The sequence below is a fragment of the Mustela lutreola genome, chromosome 8 (assembly GCF_030435805.1).
Source record: "Mustela lutreola isolate mMusLut2 chromosome 8, mMusLut2.pri, whole genome shotgun sequence".
Classification (NCBI taxonomy): Eukaryota; Metazoa; Chordata; class Mammalia; order Carnivora; family Mustelidae; genus Mustela; species Mustela lutreola.
In genome coordinates this window covers 50,887,365-50,904,995 of record NC_081297.1, presented here as the reverse complement: position 1 = coordinate 50,904,995, position 17,631 = coordinate 50,887,365, and the positions used below count along the sequence as shown (strand labels likewise).

Sequence of the window (17,631 nt, the reverse complement as noted above, 5' to 3'; positions counted from 1 at the left end):
ATCGGTAAATTTCATCGCGTTTCTAACAGAAACCCAGTTTGAAATTGTGGGTTTCCTTATCAATACTCGCTGTTAGAAATGGCGTGGTCCTCGACAGCCGAGGCAGGCGGGGGTGCTGGGGCTGCTGTGAGCAGAGGGCAAAGAGAGCCCCTCCATACCCGCCGCAGCCCCCAGGATGCTCGATGACGATTCACCCGAAGCGCCTCGCTCCGCCCACTGTTGGACCCGCACCCAAGTTGGGGGCCCTGCGCCCGGGGGAGGTGGCGGCGGTGGGGCGCGCCGCTTTGTGGCGCGCGCGGGTTCCACCGCAGGCGGCGCGGAGGCGGGGCCGGGCCACGGCGTCCACCGCCCCCGGCACTGGGCAGGGCTTCGGGCGCCGCGCATGGCCGGCCCCGCAAGGTCTGGCTTCCCCTCACACACGAATAGCCGTCTGGACGCGTTCCTGCGGAGGCAGCTGCCCCCCGAGGTCTACGACGCCATCCGCGCCTACGAGCCGTGCATCTTGGTGTCCGAGTCGGAGAAGCACGCCTTCAAGTACGTGGTGCTCAGCGATCGGCTCATCTACCTGACCGAGAACCCGCCCAGGTCCATCCGGCGAGCCCTGGCGCTGCGGGACGTCGTGGCCATTGACCTGGTGAGGAGCGCGGGCAGACAGGCGGGCTCGTGAGAACTCCCCTCTTGTGTCCCCCAGTTCCAGCCCTCAGTATGCGGGAAGAGGGAGGAGGAAGCAGACCTTCCCCATCCCTCTCTGGATTCCCGTACTTTTTAAAAACTTACTTTAGGACTAGAAGCCGCAGGAAAACTGTGGATTGCTTTATGTACTCCGAATAAAGATACCTTGCCCGTTAACATCATGTGTACTGGTCATCCCTTGTCCCCTCAAATAGGGCTACCTCTTTGAGAACATAGAGCCCCCTATAAAAAGTATGCTTTAAAGTCACTTTTTTCTTTCATTAAGCGCCTAGCCTGTACCAGTCCCTTGTTCTAGACACTGTGGATGCAAAAATGAAATAGGGCCCCTTCCCAGAAGCTGCTGCGGGAGAGAAAAAAAGCCCCAAACCAATGCAAATAAATGCAGTGTACTAAGTACTATTATGTCTTGTTTACTTTTTTTTTTTTTTTTTTTTTTTTTTCCCAGCAGTGCTTAGAGCGCGTTAGGTGCTCAATATGAGTAAGTGAGTGAATGAATGGATGGATGGGATGAGGGCAGGACCTCCGGCAATCTCAGGCAGGTCACTTGATCCAAACTAGCCTTCAAAACTTGAAGATGCAGTCTGGCACACACACGCCTTGTCCCAGTTTTTAGTGTGCTCTTACTGTATTCCTTTCCTCCAGGAATAAATTTACTTTATAAACCAGCAACAGATTGGAAGCAGTCTCTTCTCCAATTACTGCTTTTTCCCCCCTTGGCTCCCTTTAATCTGAGCTGTTCTCCAGGTGTGTTCCTTTTTCCACTGGGGACAGGTGTCTAGCCTCATCTCCCGTCTCCACCCCCCTCCCCTTAGTCTCTGCATCTCCCAAAGGAGAAGTTGGCAAGACTTGGTGGGGCTGTTTTGCCAAGACAAGCATAACTTGTTTGGAACACATCTGTAAGAAAAGGATACGGTTTAGTTGGGGGGGGGAGCTTTTATTTTTTTCTCCTTTAAATATCTCTGTGGGCTAATATCACTACGTAAATTTACTTGTGGGTTTTTATTTATTTTTTTTTTTTAGTATAAGTTAGAAGCAAAAGTGCTTTTTTCCTATTTTCATTCTCTTGAAATAAAAATTTAAAAAATGTACATCCTTTATCAAATGCTTTTTATACATTAAACGTTTAGCTTTTTCTACTGTCTGCAGTGTAAACATTTATTGTTTTGACAAAATGAAATGATTTTAGGATATTGTTACTTGCCTGGACAAGACAGTATATGTATTCCAACTGTTATATATCGTTCTTTCTGAGCTGTCAGAATCTGAAAAGTACAGTAAAGTTTCCTAGGCCTCCAAGCCAAGAATCTTCCCAAGAGGTGTACCAATTCATCTGGTAATCCTTTATGTACAAAATTTACCTTTCAAAAAAAAAAACCCAAAACTTACATTTCAGGCATATAGAAGAATGTGTAAAGGTGCTGAACAAGTCTAAGATTTCAGCATTGTTGATAGACTGGCTGTCCATCTTGCACAATAGAGTTGTGTTAGGAAGAATAACGGATATTCCTGGACCCTGTAAATATGTCACATTACATGGCAAAGAGGAATTAAAGCTGCAAATGCAATTAAGGTTGCTTGCTCATCAGCTGACTTTAAAATAGGGAGATTAAAAAAAAAATACAGTGTCCAATAAACAAAGAAACCAAAAAGAAAGAGGAAAAGAAAAGAAAAAAAGAAAAAAAGGCAGGCAAAATAAGTTAAGTCAAATAAGGAGATTTTGGATTACCTGGGTGGGCCCACAGTTGTCACAAAATCCTCAAAAGTAGAAAAGGGAAGCAGAGTGTTGCAGCACAAGAGATTTAGTTCTGAAGGTAGAAGGGGCCAGAAGCCAAGGAATCTGGGGAGCCTGTAGAAGCTGGAAAAGGGAGGAAACAGGTTTTCTCCTAGAGCATCCAGAAGGAATGCATTCCTCTTGACACCTTGATTTTAGCCCAGTGAGACCCATTTTGGACTGCTGACCTCCAGAACTATTAGAGAATAAATTTGTGTTGTTGAATGCCACACATTATGTGGTACTATGTTACAGTAGCAAATGAATACAGAAATGTTTCTTCTTAATGTTGTTTGTTTGTTTATTGAGGGAGAGAGAGAGAGCTCCTGTCTGGGGAGTGGGGGCAGGGCCTAGGGGCTGGGGGTGGGAGGAGGGCAGAGGGAGAGGGAGAGAGAAAATCTTAAGCAGGGTCCACACCCATTGAGGAGCCCAACTCAGGTCTCAGTCTTACAATCCTGAGATCATGACCTGAGCTGAAATCACAAGTCTGACACTTAACCGACTAAGCCACCCAGGCGCCCCATCCTATTAATGTTGTTTAAAATGGGTTATCATTGGGGCGCCTGGGCGACTCAGTTGGTTAAGCATGAGACTCTTGGTTTCGGCTCAGGTCATGATCTCAGGGTTGTGAGATTGAGACCTGAGTTGGGCTCCCCACTCAGCAGGGAGTCTGCTTGGGACTCTCTGCCCCTTCCCCTGCCCTCTCTCTTTCTCCCTCTCTCAAATAATTAAAGAAATCTTTTTTAAAAATTGGTAATCATTTTTTTAAAATATTGTTTCAGTGAGAAATAAATATAATCAAGTTGAGTACAGATGCCTTAACCATCTCTTTTTCTGAGGCTTTATAATATAATTCTAGGGTTATTATAGTTCAGTGGCTTGGACATCTCTACAAATGAGTGACATATGGGTATCACAGAATTGCTGGTAAAGGTACCAGGTATAGTACCAATTAGTAGCCACAGGTGTAGTTGACTAACCGACCCTCTATAAACATTAAGTCCTCACTTAATAGCACAATGGGGAGAATTTTCCTGATTTCTGTGTTATATGTCAAATATTTGTCTCTTATCCATGCTAACATAGTCACTTCAATTATATGATTTTTTAATTTAAGATTTTATTTATTTTTTGACACAGAGAGATAGCAAGAGAAGGAACACAAGTAAGGAGAGTGGGAGAGGGAGAAGGAGGCTTCCTGTGGAGCAGGGAGTCTATTATGGGGCTCAGTCCCAGGACCCTGGGATCCTGGGACCCCAGGACCTGAGCCGAAGGCAGAGGCTTACGGACTGAGCCACCCAGGCGCCCTCAATTACATGATTTCAGTGCCAGGCAGCTTTGTTTTTTAGAACCAGTTCCTCCTTCCTTGAAAGGTAAACTATTTACTCTCCTTTTTCTTTTCTTTTTTTTTTTTTTTTTAAGGGTGCTGTCCTCTTTCTAAGGCCAACTCTTTAGACATCCTTTTCCGTTCTCAAAGGTTTTCTCATCTTACTGTACACGTTTGGTTATTTAACTTTCCGCTGGTTCCGGTTCCCATTCTGCCTTTGTTCTAGCTGTCCCGGTAGTAAAGCCCCTAAGCCAACACATCCTCTCTTACCTCTGCGTCCCTGCCCTCCCGGTTCCAGGTTCGACCAGATTCCTTATTTATTTCAGGACACGTTTTGCGTTTACAACTCTTCAGAATATAATTTGCAAACATGCAGATGAAATTCCATTCTCTCTCCTTCCAAAAGAAAAATGGAAGGTAACAGCAGCAAAAAAATGAGGCTAGAACTTGGCATTGGATAAAACTGAGATTTCCTTCCCAGCAAAGATGAGCTTAAAGCGCATGGGGAGATCTCCGTTGGTGTTTGATACAGTTCATCTCCTAAAACAAAGAGTTTCTAAGGTTGCTGGGGCAGAGCTTTTATTAAAAGGCTGATATTTTCTTTAACAGTTACTTTCGGAAGAATTCTCTAGAGTGGGCATCAAAGCATTTCTTTAAACTCTTCTAAGATTAAATACATTTTTTTAAGGTTTTTTTTTAAGATTTTATTTATTTGACAGAGATCACAAGTGGGCAGAGAGACAGGCAGAGAGAGAGGAGAGAGGAGGAAGCAGGCTCCTTGCTGAGCAGAGAGCCTGATGCGGGGCTCGATCCCAGGACCCTGGGATCATGACCTGAGCCGAAAGCAGAGGCCTCAACCCACTGAGCCACCCAGGTGTCCCTAAATACATATTTTTTAAGTGCAAGAAGCTACTACCGAGAAGTGAATTTTCTATGAATTCACTCACCTTCAATGCCATACCATCACCTACCAAGAAAAACAAATCTGTCAAATCCAGCAGCCCTCACCTCTTAACCTCTTACCCGTCTTTCTTCACCTCTTCACCTCTTCACATCTTACCTGTCTTTGTCCTTGTGTTTTCACCACTCCTCCCATTGAGTATGGGCTCTCCAGCCATCCCAGGCTCCATGTGGCTTCCCGACTGGGCAATGTACATTTTACATCCTGGCCTGTTGCTCGTGGTGAACATGTTCTCCCCCTTCAAGGTCATTCAGATCATCAGATTTATAATCCTCCTCTTCCTCTCCTCTCTCTCCTCTTAAAACATGTAAAAACAGGGGTGCCTGGCTGGCTCGGTCAGTAGAGCATGTCACCCTTGATCTCAAGGTTGTGAGTTTGAACCCCATGATATGCACAGGATTTACTTAAAAAATAAAAAAAAAGTAAAAACATCTTGGCTTGAACAGAAACAGTCACAGACTGTGAATTAAAAGGGCTCCAAGAGTTTGCCATCTGATCCCCACTTTGCTCACTTCTGTATTCAGAGCTGACATGTTTCTAGCCTAAGCCTCTTTCTCTGAGTTTTTTCTTGGCTAGGCCATGAGCCAGGACTCTCAGCCCATTTTGTTCCTTACTGTATCTCTGATTCCTAGAACACTGCCTGGCACAGAGGAGATGGTCAATAACTATTTGTTAAAAACTCAACATGATCTGTTTCTTCATTTATTAACTGCCATACACATTGGGGGGCATTTAATAATACATTTTTAAATAATGTGTTTTCATTCAGCTTTTGTTCTCTACCTGTGTACGCTTGGTCTAGTTATTTATCTGCTAGCCTGCACCTTCATTCCTCATCTGTAAAATGGAGATAACAGCACCTTTCTTAGAGTTTCTTAGAGTTTACAGCAATAAATCTAACACACTTAAAACAGTACTTGGCACATAGTAAGAGCTGCTACATGTTACTATTGATAACCTTTATTCACACATAGTAAGTCTATTAAGGCTCACAATGAATCTGTAATATAGATATTATCTTCTCTTTTTATATTAGGGCACTTGAATTTAGGAGATTTAGCAAACTGGAAAGAAAATAACTTTTTTTTTTGAGCACTGATTATATATTCAGAGTTTTAAATACATTATCTCATTTATCCTTCTTGAAAATCTGCCCAGTAGTTTTGTCAGGTTTAATATGTCCAAAAGCAGAATTCCTGATCGTCACCCCCTAAATCTGTTCCTTTTCCTTTAGCTTTCATTATTTTAGGAAGTAACATTTCCATCAGCTTTAATTTTCTCACTCCCCACATCCAACAATCAGTATATCTCCTTGATTTGTGTAGAGGAGGAAAAAGTTTCCCTTGACCCTCTCAGAGTCTGAATATTAAACTGACAAAGGAAGATTAACAGGAGAAAAGCCTACACATTTATTTAATACAAATTTTACATGACATGGAAGCCTTTATAAGGAAATGAAGAGCTGAAGAAATAAATCTGTGTGTGTTTAATATTAGGTTTGATGAAGAATAAAGAGTCATGGAAAAGTGGGATAGTACAGAAAAGGGGTATGACTAAGAATAATAAACTAGGGAAAACTGGCAAGAGCTGTTTGGATTCCTCTCACTGTCCTGTCTTGCGTACAGGGAGGGCACATCTCTTAGACCTGCTTCAAGGGAGCAGGGTGAAGAAAGGTTGGAGAGAATTTCCGGCATCTGCTGTTTTCTAAAATTCTTTCAGCTCAAAATATTCAGTATACGAAGGTGCTATATTTTGGGGGAGTGTGTTCTGAACCTTGTCACTTCTCATCCAAAATGTATTCAGCCATGACCTTTCTTGTTGCTTCTACTTATGCCACTTATCCAATCCCTTATCTAGACCATTGGAGTTGCCTCTAAACTCATTCCTCCATCTAGCAGTTGGGATGATCTTTTTAAACATAAATTGTAAATTAAGCTATATCATTCTTCTGTTTAAAAATCTCCATTAGCTTTCAAATTCTATATTGCCTATCAGAGCCTCCATGATAACTCCTTTATCTCTGACTTATCTCTCACTCTTCTCTAAACTCTTTATGTTCTTTCCTGCCTCAGGGCTTTTGTACATGCCATCCTAGCCAGAACACTCTTCCTCCAGATCTTCAGAGGATAGATTCCTTCTTATCAGTCATGTTTCCAAATTCAGCATCACCTCCAGAGGGATGCCTCGCATGACCACCCAATCTAAAGTAACATTCTTAGGTCACACTCGTCACATCTGTTGGCTTCCAAGCACTTATCACTATTGGCATTGTAAGATTAATCTGTTTAATGACTTATACTTGTGTATCTCTCATACAATGTAAGATCCATGAGGTCACGTCTGTCTTGTTCATCCCTGGGTCGCTGTGCATGCATCATATCATCTGACACACAGTAGATAATCAATAACTATTTGGCAATTAGAAGAATGAATAAATGAATAAACAGATGTTCAGATACATCATATCATTTACCTCTCAGAGTGAGAGATCCTCTTTCCCTATTCTAAGTGTTGAGAGACCGTGGAGACTTGACAATTTGTTGCATAGGCAGTTAGTGGAAGGGCCAGAGTAAATGCTCCCAGGTCTCTTAATGGTCCTGTTCAGCATTTTTCTTGCTTGCTTTGTGCTTGTATGAGATGATCTCTGTGTTGTTTATCTGAGTCCTGCATTTTGGTAGGATGAGTTAGATAAGAGGAGACCATAATATGGATGCTTCTTTTCTTCTCTAGCATGTTTTTTCTTTTTCCTATTTTGATTCATTTGTAGCCTTTCAAAACTCTCACTGTGGAAGGAAGAAAGAGGTGGTAATCTCTTATCTATCATTTTGGTTTCTTAATAGGTTGTTTGTATAGAATATTTTGGATATTGTATTTGAATGCTGAGAGACTCCTTGAGGGCAACATTTCGTCAGTTTGATTCACTGATGTACCCCCAGCACCCAGAATGATAGTGGACTGGTCAAGACAGGTTAAGCTTCACTAACAAAACCCCCCAAAGTCTTTAGTGCTTTAACACAGCATAGTCTGTCTCATTCAAGTGACTTGTCCATTGTGGATTGGCAAGAGGCTCTATTCATCTTAGTCACAAGATATATGATACTTAGTTACACCTCTTAGTTTCGGGGAACCATCTCAGCACATGCTTACTTAATCACCATGGCAGAGGGAAATTAACTTGCCAAATCCTGTACCAAATTTAAGTGGGCTCCACACACAGCAGAGCCCACTGTGGGACTTGAACTCATGACCCTGAGATCAAGACCTGAGCTGAGATCAAGAGCCAGACACTTAACCACACACTTAACTGATTAAGCCACGGAGGCGCCCCAACTATGTACTGATTTTTAAGATTCTACCCACATGTCCCTTCTCACATTTCAATGGCCAGAGTCAGACACATGGCCCACACCTAACTTAAAAGGGGGAGAATAGGGGCACCTGGGTGGCTCAATCAGTTAAGCATATGCCTTCCCCTCAGGTCATGATCCCAGGGTCCTGAGATCAAGCCCTGTGTTAGGGTCCCCATTCAGCAGCGAGCCTCCTCCTCCCTTTCCCCCTGCCCTTCCCTTTCTCTCTTCTGCTCTCTCTCAAAAAAATAAATCTTTTAATACAGGCGGGGCGGGGGGAATGTGATCCTACTATAGATGCATTCCATGTGTCTGCAAGAGAGAATAGGAATATTTGTGAACAGCTCTAACATCTCCCTCAAATTACTAGTGCTTACTGTTTGCCACTCAGCCTCTGTTCTAAGTGCTTAACTCGGAACAACTTCTTTATCTTTACAATAATCCCAGGTAATATTGTTAGCTTAGCTTTAGCTTAGCTTTACAGATAAAAAAAAAAAAAAAAAAAAAACCTGCCTGAATTATAGAGAACTTAAGCAATTTACCCAAGATCATTCTCTAAGTGGCAGAACCAGAATCTGAACCCTAGTAGTTGGCTCCAGAAACAATGCTTTGACTCTATAGATACAGCTGCCTCAGTCATAGCAGGTCATTAATTTAAAAAAAAAAAAAAAAAGGTTATCCAGGAGACTCTAAGCTTTTTGAAAACAGAAACTCCATCTTACATTTTGCATGTTTCAGTTTTGCCTCTTGTGGTAGGAACTCAAAAGTATCCATGATGTACTGAGCTGGATGAATTAGAAACTAGATAATTAACTGCTAAAAGCCTAGGGTGCTTTTATTCTCTGAAATTAAAGTGGCTAGAAAAAAATCTGAACCAAGACTATGAAATCAAGACTAAGGGTAAGATAAATATAGAATTGTTCACAAAGGGCACCTAGGCATCTCAGTGGCTTAAGCTTCAGGTCATGGTCTGAGAGTCCTGGGATCGAGCCCCGCATCAGGCTGTCTGCTCAGCAAGGAGCCTGCTTCCTCCTTTCTCTCTGCCTGCCTCTCTGCCTACTTGTGACCTCTCATTCTTTGTCAAATGAATAAATAAAAATCTTTAAAAATCAAACAAATCACAAAATATAGAAAACAAGGAGTGCCTGTGTAGCTCAGTTGGTTAGGCATCTGACACTTGATTTTGGCTCAGGTCATGATCTCAGGGTCCTGGGATGGAGGCTTGCATCAGGCTCCATGCTCAGTGGGGAGTCTGCTTCTCGCTCTCACTTGGCCCCTTCCCCACTTTCTCAAATAGATCTTTTTTATTTATGTATTTATTTATTTATTTGACAGAGAGAGAGAGAGAAAGACCGCGAGAGAGGAAACCCAAGCAGGGGGAGTGGGAGAGAGAGAAGCAGGCTTCCCGCTGAGCAGGAGCCCAATGTGGGGCTCCATCCCAGAACTCTGGGATCATGACCTGAGCCAAAGGCAGACACTTAACGACTCAGCCATCCAGGTAACCCTTAAATAAAAAATGTTTAAAAACTTAGAAAAAAATGAATTAACGAGTGTCAACTATACTTCAGTTAAAAAACAAATTGTAAGGGATATCCCTTTCCATTTTAGAAGTAGTATTTTGATAAAAGTAAGAGAACTCATTACCAGTTGCAAATATAAATATGGCAACTGATGTAGATCCATTCATGAGTGATACATTATTTTAGAGGTAGTCAAAGAAGTTAAAGATATTTTCAGATAAAGCCTTATTCATTTGAGATAACAAAAAAACACATTTTCTTCTCTCCCAAAATGCCCCTTGCTGCCAGCATTAGAGACAAACACCAGGCCGAGTAGGCCATGAATCTGGCTCAGTCTTGTATTACTGAGGTTCTTATGAACAATCAGTCCTTAATTGTAATAGATATCTATTGGGTATATGCTATGTGCTGTCCTTGTGTCAAATACTTTAGATCTCATATAATCTTATTAACTCTATAAGGAAGGTGGTACTGTCTTTTTTTTTTTTTTTTTTTAATAGATGGCAAAACAGAGGCAGAGAAAGAGGAAATACTTACACAAGGTCATATTCAGAAAACATGAGCTGGAATATAAACTCAGGTCTTTTGATCTTACAGCCAGCATTCTTTATGCACATAGTAACAACTGATCTTCTACAAATTCCTGGTTTCCAAATTCCAAATTTCCATAGACATTCTTAGGTTTTGCAATAGAGACAACATGGTTACCTGATAATATACAGATTACATGGTTCCTGGGCGCTGGCTATCAGGAAGGACATTTTAAATAAAACACCTTTTTCATTCCCCATACTACCTCCCTGTACTCAAGATTGTTGTCCTTCAGAGTTCAGACTGGGGTCATTGCTGTTTCTGATGAGGTTCAAGGACAGGTTTGGTTGGAAAGGTGCATCCTTTTCGCAGGGCCAAGCCTTTAAAGCCTTTTTTCTTTTATTCTTTCTTAACTGTGGTGCTCATCCCAGAGGCAATGATTTTTCAAGCCTAACAGTTATATAATCTAAGGAGTCTCCAGTATTAGGGGGGAAAGTGCTCAATTCTCCAAACTGGTAATTGTTTTCGGAATATGTGGGTGGATCATTCTTGCCAGCAATATTCACAGGTTCTAAAAAAAGCTCAGCTACTCAGACTTCCTTAGGGATCAGTACACTAAAGCCCAGGTAGAGTATAATGGGGGAAAAAACCACCTGGTAGAGGCTACAATGAGTTTTTAAATTATGACACTGAAGGGATTTGCCAAACGCTGAATGTAAAAATAGCTTCTGTAGAGTAAAATGTACAGAATGCTGAATGTAAAAATAGCTTATGTGCAGTGTGACATAGGTATTGCTAATGTGGTTTAATTGGAGGGCAATCCATTCAAGAAACTTCCTTGTATTGATTAGCTATCTCATCAGTAGCTTGAATCCTTTGGATTTACCCTTGTCCTCCTTCAGGTTTGCTCTGAAGAACTCTTGGAACAGGTAATTCATTACACTGAAATCTGAGGGAATTAATTTAGTACTTGCTTTCCTTTCTTTGTTAGACATTGGAGAGTCTGCTGTCAGAGAGGAAGTTAGGTCCAGAAAGAACCATGGAAGTTCAAAAGATATCTCATGATTTAGCTCTTTTGGGGCCTTACTTAATTACTTAATTACTACTTAATGTCCCGTGAAGTAAAGTGATCTCCAAACTGTGGCCCAGTACATGATGTAGGCCTTTAGTTTTTCCCTTTCAACTTTTCCTCTGGTTTATGTTTTTCTTCTTTCTACACAGCACAGTTCTATTGAATGGACGTCTGATTTTATATGGGGTATTCTACCAATGTTTTGAATTACCAGGGACAACAAATAGGTAAGGGAATAAAAAGTGGCATGTGCTTTTGAGTAACTTATAATTTAGAGACGAAGGTAAGCAGACGGGAAAGAAGAAAAACCGTTATAAGCAGATCCGTATAAGGAAATGTGAGACTAGGTATAATAAACAGAATACTGTGGGAACCCGGAAGAGGAAGTGACATACTCCTCGTTTTGGTGAGAGAAGGCGGCGCGGGGTGGGGGTGGGGGGGTGGGATGAACATATAAAGGTTCACCACAGAAGTAACCCGTGCTTGGTCTTAAAGGAAGAATAGAAGTTTCTAAGCTGAATAAATGGCAAGTATATTCCAAAAGGATGGGATGGTATGTGCTTGATCAGCTTTCTACAACAGACTGAAATGCCTGCTTGTGATCTCTGTCTGTCAAATGAATAAATAAAATCTTAAAAAAAAAAAAAAGCATACATCGCATTTGGTTGCCATCTTGCGTTTGCTTAGTTTTTAGGGAAATTTTCTATCTTCCTTTTTTAAAAAAATATTTTCTTTTTAAGTAATCTCTACATGCAGCATGGGACTTCAACTCACAAACCCCGAGACCAAGAGCTGCATGCTCTACCCAAAGAGCCAGCCAGGTGCCCCTCTAGTAATTTTTTTGCACTGTCTTATTTTGTCTCATGGTACTATCACCATTTCAGCTCTCTTTTGGTTACTATTTTCACGGTATATCTTTTCCATCCCTTACTGTCAACCTATTTGTGGCTTTTTTTTTTTTAAGATTTTATTTATTTTTATTTATTTGACAGAGAGAGAGAGATCACAGTAGGCAAAGAGGCAGGCAGAGAGAGAGGGGGAAGCAGGCTCCCGCTGAGCAGAGAGCCTGATGTCGGGCTTGATCCCAAGACCCTGGGACCATGACCTGAGCCAAAGGCAGAGACCTAACCCTCTGAGCCACCCAGGTGCTCCAGCCTATTCATGTTTTTGAATCTAAAGTGAGTCTCTTATAATGGTACAAAGTGAATCATCAGTTAAATCATGTTTTTAAAAACTATCCTTTCAATCTCTGACTTTAATTGGAGTGTTTAGTCCATTTACAGTATTATAATTACTGATAAGGTAGAGTTCACATCTGTCATACTGCTATTTATATTCATATTTCCCCCCCATTCCCCAGGTACTGCATTCCTTTGTGTCAAGTAGGTACCTTCTAGTATATACACTATTCTCCTGTGATTTCTTTTACCATGTGTTTTGGAGTTTTTAAATTAATGTTTGCCCTGGGGATTACAATTAACATCCTCCTTTGTAACAATCTAGTTCAGATTATTACCAACTTAACTTCAATAGTATTCAAAAATATAAGTCTTATCCCTCCCTGCTCCTTTGCGCTGTTATTATCATACACATTATAGTTTCTACATTATGTGCCCATCAACACAGATTTATAATTATAGCTTTATGCAAGTATCTTTTTTTTTTTAAGATTTTATTTATTAATTTGACAGACAGAAATCACAAGTAGGCAGAGGCAGGCAGAAAGAGAGAGACAGAGGAGGAAGCAGGCTCCCTCCCGAACAGAGAGCCCGATGCGGGGCTTGATCCCAGGACCCTGAGATCATGACCTGAACCAAAGGCAGAGGCTTAACCCACTGAGCCACCCAGGCACCCCTGAAAGTATCTTTTTTAAATTAAACAGGAGAAAAAAGAGTTACACACAAACATACATTTAACTGTCTTTTATTTTTACCTGTGTAGTTATCTTTATCAGTGTCCTTTATTTCTCCGTGTATGTAAGTTGCTATCTAGTGTCCTTTCATTTCAGCACAAAGAATTCCACTTAGCATTTCTCGTAGGTCTGATAGTTGCAGTACCCCTTACAAAGTATAGATTCTTTGGGATATAGGTACTGAATTCTTCATAAGGAATCTTCTTCTTCTTCTTCTTCTTCTTCTTCTCAAAGATTTTATTTATTTATTTGTGGTAGACAGAGAGACAGCGCAGGTGGGGAGGAGGATCAGAGGGAGAGGGAGAGGCCAACTGCCTGCCGAGCAGAGAGCCCGACCTGGGGCTCCATCCCAGGACTCTGAGATCATGACCTGAGCCTAAGGAAGATGCTTAACCAACTGAGCCACCCAGGCGCCCCTGAGGAATGTTCCTAACAAAATGCATAGGTAGATTACAGACTTACATAAATATACTCTCCTTCCAAACAGGACTCTGCAGATACTCCTTAGCTGAATCTCTGCAGAGCAGCCCATTTCGTTCTTCCTGATCATGTAAATATATTTCCTGAAATACAGCTTTTGGCCAAGTTAAGTTTTCCTTTTTAAAGATTTTGTTTATTTATTTGGCAGAGGGAGAGAGAGGGTACACAAGCAGGGGGAGTGGGAGAGGGAGAAGCAGGCTTCCAGCCGAGCAGGAAGCCCAATGCGGAGCTCAATCCCAGAACCCTGGGATCATGACCTAAGCCGAAGGCAGACACCCAACAACTGAGCCCAACTTTTTTTTAATTAAAAAAAATTTTTTTAGTAATCTCTATACCCAACATAGGGCTTGAACTCAATGGCCCTGAGATCAAGACTTGCATGCTCTTCTGACTGAGCCAGTCAATATGAAGTTTTAATATTATAAAGTTATAATATAGTTTTGTATTTGGGACGCCTGGGTGGCTCAGTTGGTTAAGCAGCTGCCTTCGGCTCAGGTCATGATCCCAGTGTCCTGGGATCAAGTCCCGCATCGGGCTCCTTGCTCGGCAGGGAGCCTGCTTCTCCCTCTGCCTCTGCCTGCCATTCTGTCTGCCTGTGCTTGCTCTCTCCCCTTCTCTCTTTCTGATAAATAAATAAAATCTTAAAAAAAAAAAAAAATAAAAAATAAAAAATAAAAAAAGATATATAGGGGCGCCTAGGTGGCTCAGTGGGTTAAGCCTCTGCCTTCGGCTCGGGTCATGATCCCAGGGTCCTGGGATCGAGCCCCGCATTGGGCTCTCTGCTCTGCAGGGAGCCTGCTTTCCTCTCTCTCTGTCTCTGCCTGCCTCTCTGCCTACTTGTGATCTCTCTCTCTGTCAAATAAATAAATAAAATCTTTAAAAAAAAAAGATATATATATACCTATATATGTATATATATATATATAGGTATATAGGTATATATGTATATATATAGGTATATATACATACATATATATACATACATACATACATATATACCTATATATATATATATACCCTTATATATATCGGTATATATGCGATATATATATATACATACATACATACATATATACCTATATATATATACCTTTATATATATTGGTATATATGCGCCCAGGTGGCTCAGTCGATTAAGTGTCTGCCTTCGGCCCAGGTCATGATCTCAGGGTCCTGGGAATGAGCCCCACGTTGGGAATCCCTGCTCAGCCGGGCGTCTACTTCTCCCTCTCCTTCAGCCCCTCCACCCAACTCATGCTTGCTCTCCCTCTCAAATAAATAAATAAATATTGAAAAATATTTATATATTCCTCAAGCTGAAAGAGACCTTAAATTGATTCCACATTCTACAAATGAGGAAATCAAAGCCAAAAGAGCTCAACTAACTTGATCAAAGTCACACTGCTAGTTAATAGGGAAAGCCACATTCAAAATCAGATTTCTAGACTGTTAATTCATATTGTTTCCCCAACATTCCAAATTTCTGTCAGGATGTTGACTATGATTATCTAGTTTGGTCATGATATACTTAACAATTAGGGCACAAAATAATGAATTGGTCGGTAAAAATTAATTAGAATAATTTATACTAATTAGGTTGCTGTCTGCCTGATGGCTTTCCTTTAGGACACTTTAATAACTTTTCCTCAGAAATCTGGTATTTAAATGATTTTAATACGATCTTTGTACATTATTTTATGATGAGTTCATTTTTTTAGGCTTTCCTAGTCTGAGATTCTCTTTCATGTTCTGATCCCTCTTTGATGTTAGGCTTTTGATAGTGGACTCTGTAGGAACTCTATAGGTGGGCAATTCACTGGAATGCATGAAAAATATTAGAGCCACCTGAGCAAGATGGGTCAATTCTGGAATTAGGAAATTTAGAATTTTTGAGGGTTGTCAGACATTTGTGATGACAGGAATCATGTTGGTGTAGCAGAGCCTTCTACTTATTGTCTCACAGTGAAAAACCTCATGGGAACGTTGTCTTATGCCACAATAGAAACAGTTTTATTTTTTGTTAGTTTTATTTTATAGTTAGTTTCTTGATGTATGTATGTTTCACACTTTGTGTGTCATTTTGTATAAGTTAAGAGCACAGGGGGGCACCTGGGTGGCTCAGTGGGTTAAGCCTCTGCCTTCAGCCCAGGTCATGATCCCAGGGTCCTGGGATCGAGCCCCGTGTCGGGTTCTCTGTTCAGCAGGGAGCCTGCTTCCCTTCCTCTCCCTCTGCCTGCCTCTCTGCCTACTTGTGATCTCTGTCTGTCAAATAAATAAATAAAATATAAAAAAAAAAAAAAAGTTAAGAGCACAGGCTCTTTTTTTTTTTTAAGAGCACAGGCTCTTAACTTCAGGCTTCATTTTGAATCTGGTCGGCCACATATTAGCCAATATATATGCCAATAACTAACTTGCCAGCCTCAGTTCCTAATGAGAAAAGACAAGCTAAACATACCATTTATATTAGTATCGAAGTATAAGTACAGCACTGGGTCAATAGTAATCATATTTAAAAGAGGTGATTTATAAAATATATGTAAATTGTTTAATTGTTATATGAGACTTTGTTATGTCAGCAAGTCATAAAAAAATCTGTCCTGTGTACTGATTTGGAATTCTAAAATTAGTTTCATGTAGATACTCAGATATTATTACCTATGCTAGAAGGTGTCTGGGTATAAGCACTTCTTCCAACTTATGTTCTAAAAACATAAAGTCAATGCTATATGACCCAATGAACAATTTCCAACTTAAAAAGTTAAATATTCATATACAAAATAAAATTTAACTCATATTATTTAGCTTATTTTAAGCTATTTTAAGATTTTATTTATTTATCTGACAGAGAAAGACACAGTGAGAGAGGGAACACAAGCATGCAGAGTGGGAGAGGGAGAAGCAGCTTCCCGCTGAGCAGGGAGCCCAATGTGGGGCTCGATCCTAGAACCCTGGGATCATGACCTGAGCCAAAGGCAGACGCTTAACGACTGAGCCACCCAGGTGCCCCTGAAACTTAAGAATATTTAAAATAAGATACTAAAGCTTATGTTAAGACAAAGTTAGAACATTTTTATTTTTTTTTTTTTAAAGTAAACTACCCCGGGCATGCCTGGGTGGCTCAGTTGCTTCCCTGTCTAACCCTCTCCCACCTCTGAAATAAAATAAATAAATGGGTAAATCTTTTTTTTTTTTTTTTAAATAAATGGGTAAATCTTAAAAGAAAAAAAAAAAAAATGTAAGGCGGAGGGGTGGCTCAATGCGTTATCTGCCTCCGGTTCCGGTCATGACCTCCAGGTCCTGGGATTGAACGTGAACATTCAGGTTCTCTGCTCAGTGGGGAGTCTACTTCTCCTCCTTCCTCTGCCTCTGCCCCCACTCACGTGCTTGTGTGCTCTCTCGCTCTCTCACAAATAGAATCTTAAAAAAAAAAAAGTAAACTCTACCCCTAACATGGGACTTGAACTCACAGACCCCAAGATCAAGATCACATGCTCTACTGACTGAGTCAGCCAGGCACCCCTAGTTAGAAAATTTTAACAAAGTATTTCTGAAGGAGCGTTACATCCATCTATCTGTTTGTCTTCTATCTATCTACCTACCTACCTACCTACCTACCTATCTTTCCATGCTTTGAGGTTAAATGCAAACTCTGGCTTTTGAGTTTCCTAATGATGTCTCTAGAGTAAATACAAAAATTTTCTTTTCAGATAACAACATGACTAAAATAAATTGCTAGCAGAGGATTGAGTTCAGCTGTGTCCCATTTAAGAACTTTCTTTTCTTCCTTCAGTCACCGACAGCATGTTGTCTGGACCAAGTCTCCAGTCTCCTCGCCTGACAGCTGAGAATCTTCCCAGTCAGAAAACATTTTATGTCCCATGGATGTGTAAATTAGCCTTGCTTAGCTCCTGGGTGGTCCTCTCATGCTTCACAAACATGCTGTGGTGTTTACAAAAGATTATTTTTATTTTTTAAAAAATTTAAATTTAAAAAAAAGAGAGAAACCACTTTCCTTAG

General features: G+C 40.9%; 1 protein-coding gene across 4 annotated transcripts in view; it reads left to right on the top strand.

Moving 5' to 3' along the window:
• The first annotated feature begins 304 nt into the window (after nucleotides 1-304).
• The window catches only part of C8H12orf56 (chromosome 8 C12orf56 homolog), a 111,263-nt gene continuing 93,936 nt past the window's right edge, over nucleotides 305-17,631 (top strand). For 2 of the 4 annotated variants that reach the window (XM_059184742.1, XM_059184743.1), the window contains exon 1: nucleotides 306-634. In XM_059184742.1, coding sequence (XP_059040725.1) covers nucleotides 383-634 — 252 coding nt within the window. In that variant the 5' untranslated portion in view covers nucleotides 306-382. Of the gene's footprint in view, nucleotides 635-17,631 lie in introns of all 4 variants that reach the window. The other 2 variants (XM_059184744.1, XM_059184741.1) reach the window with 2 other exon arrangements.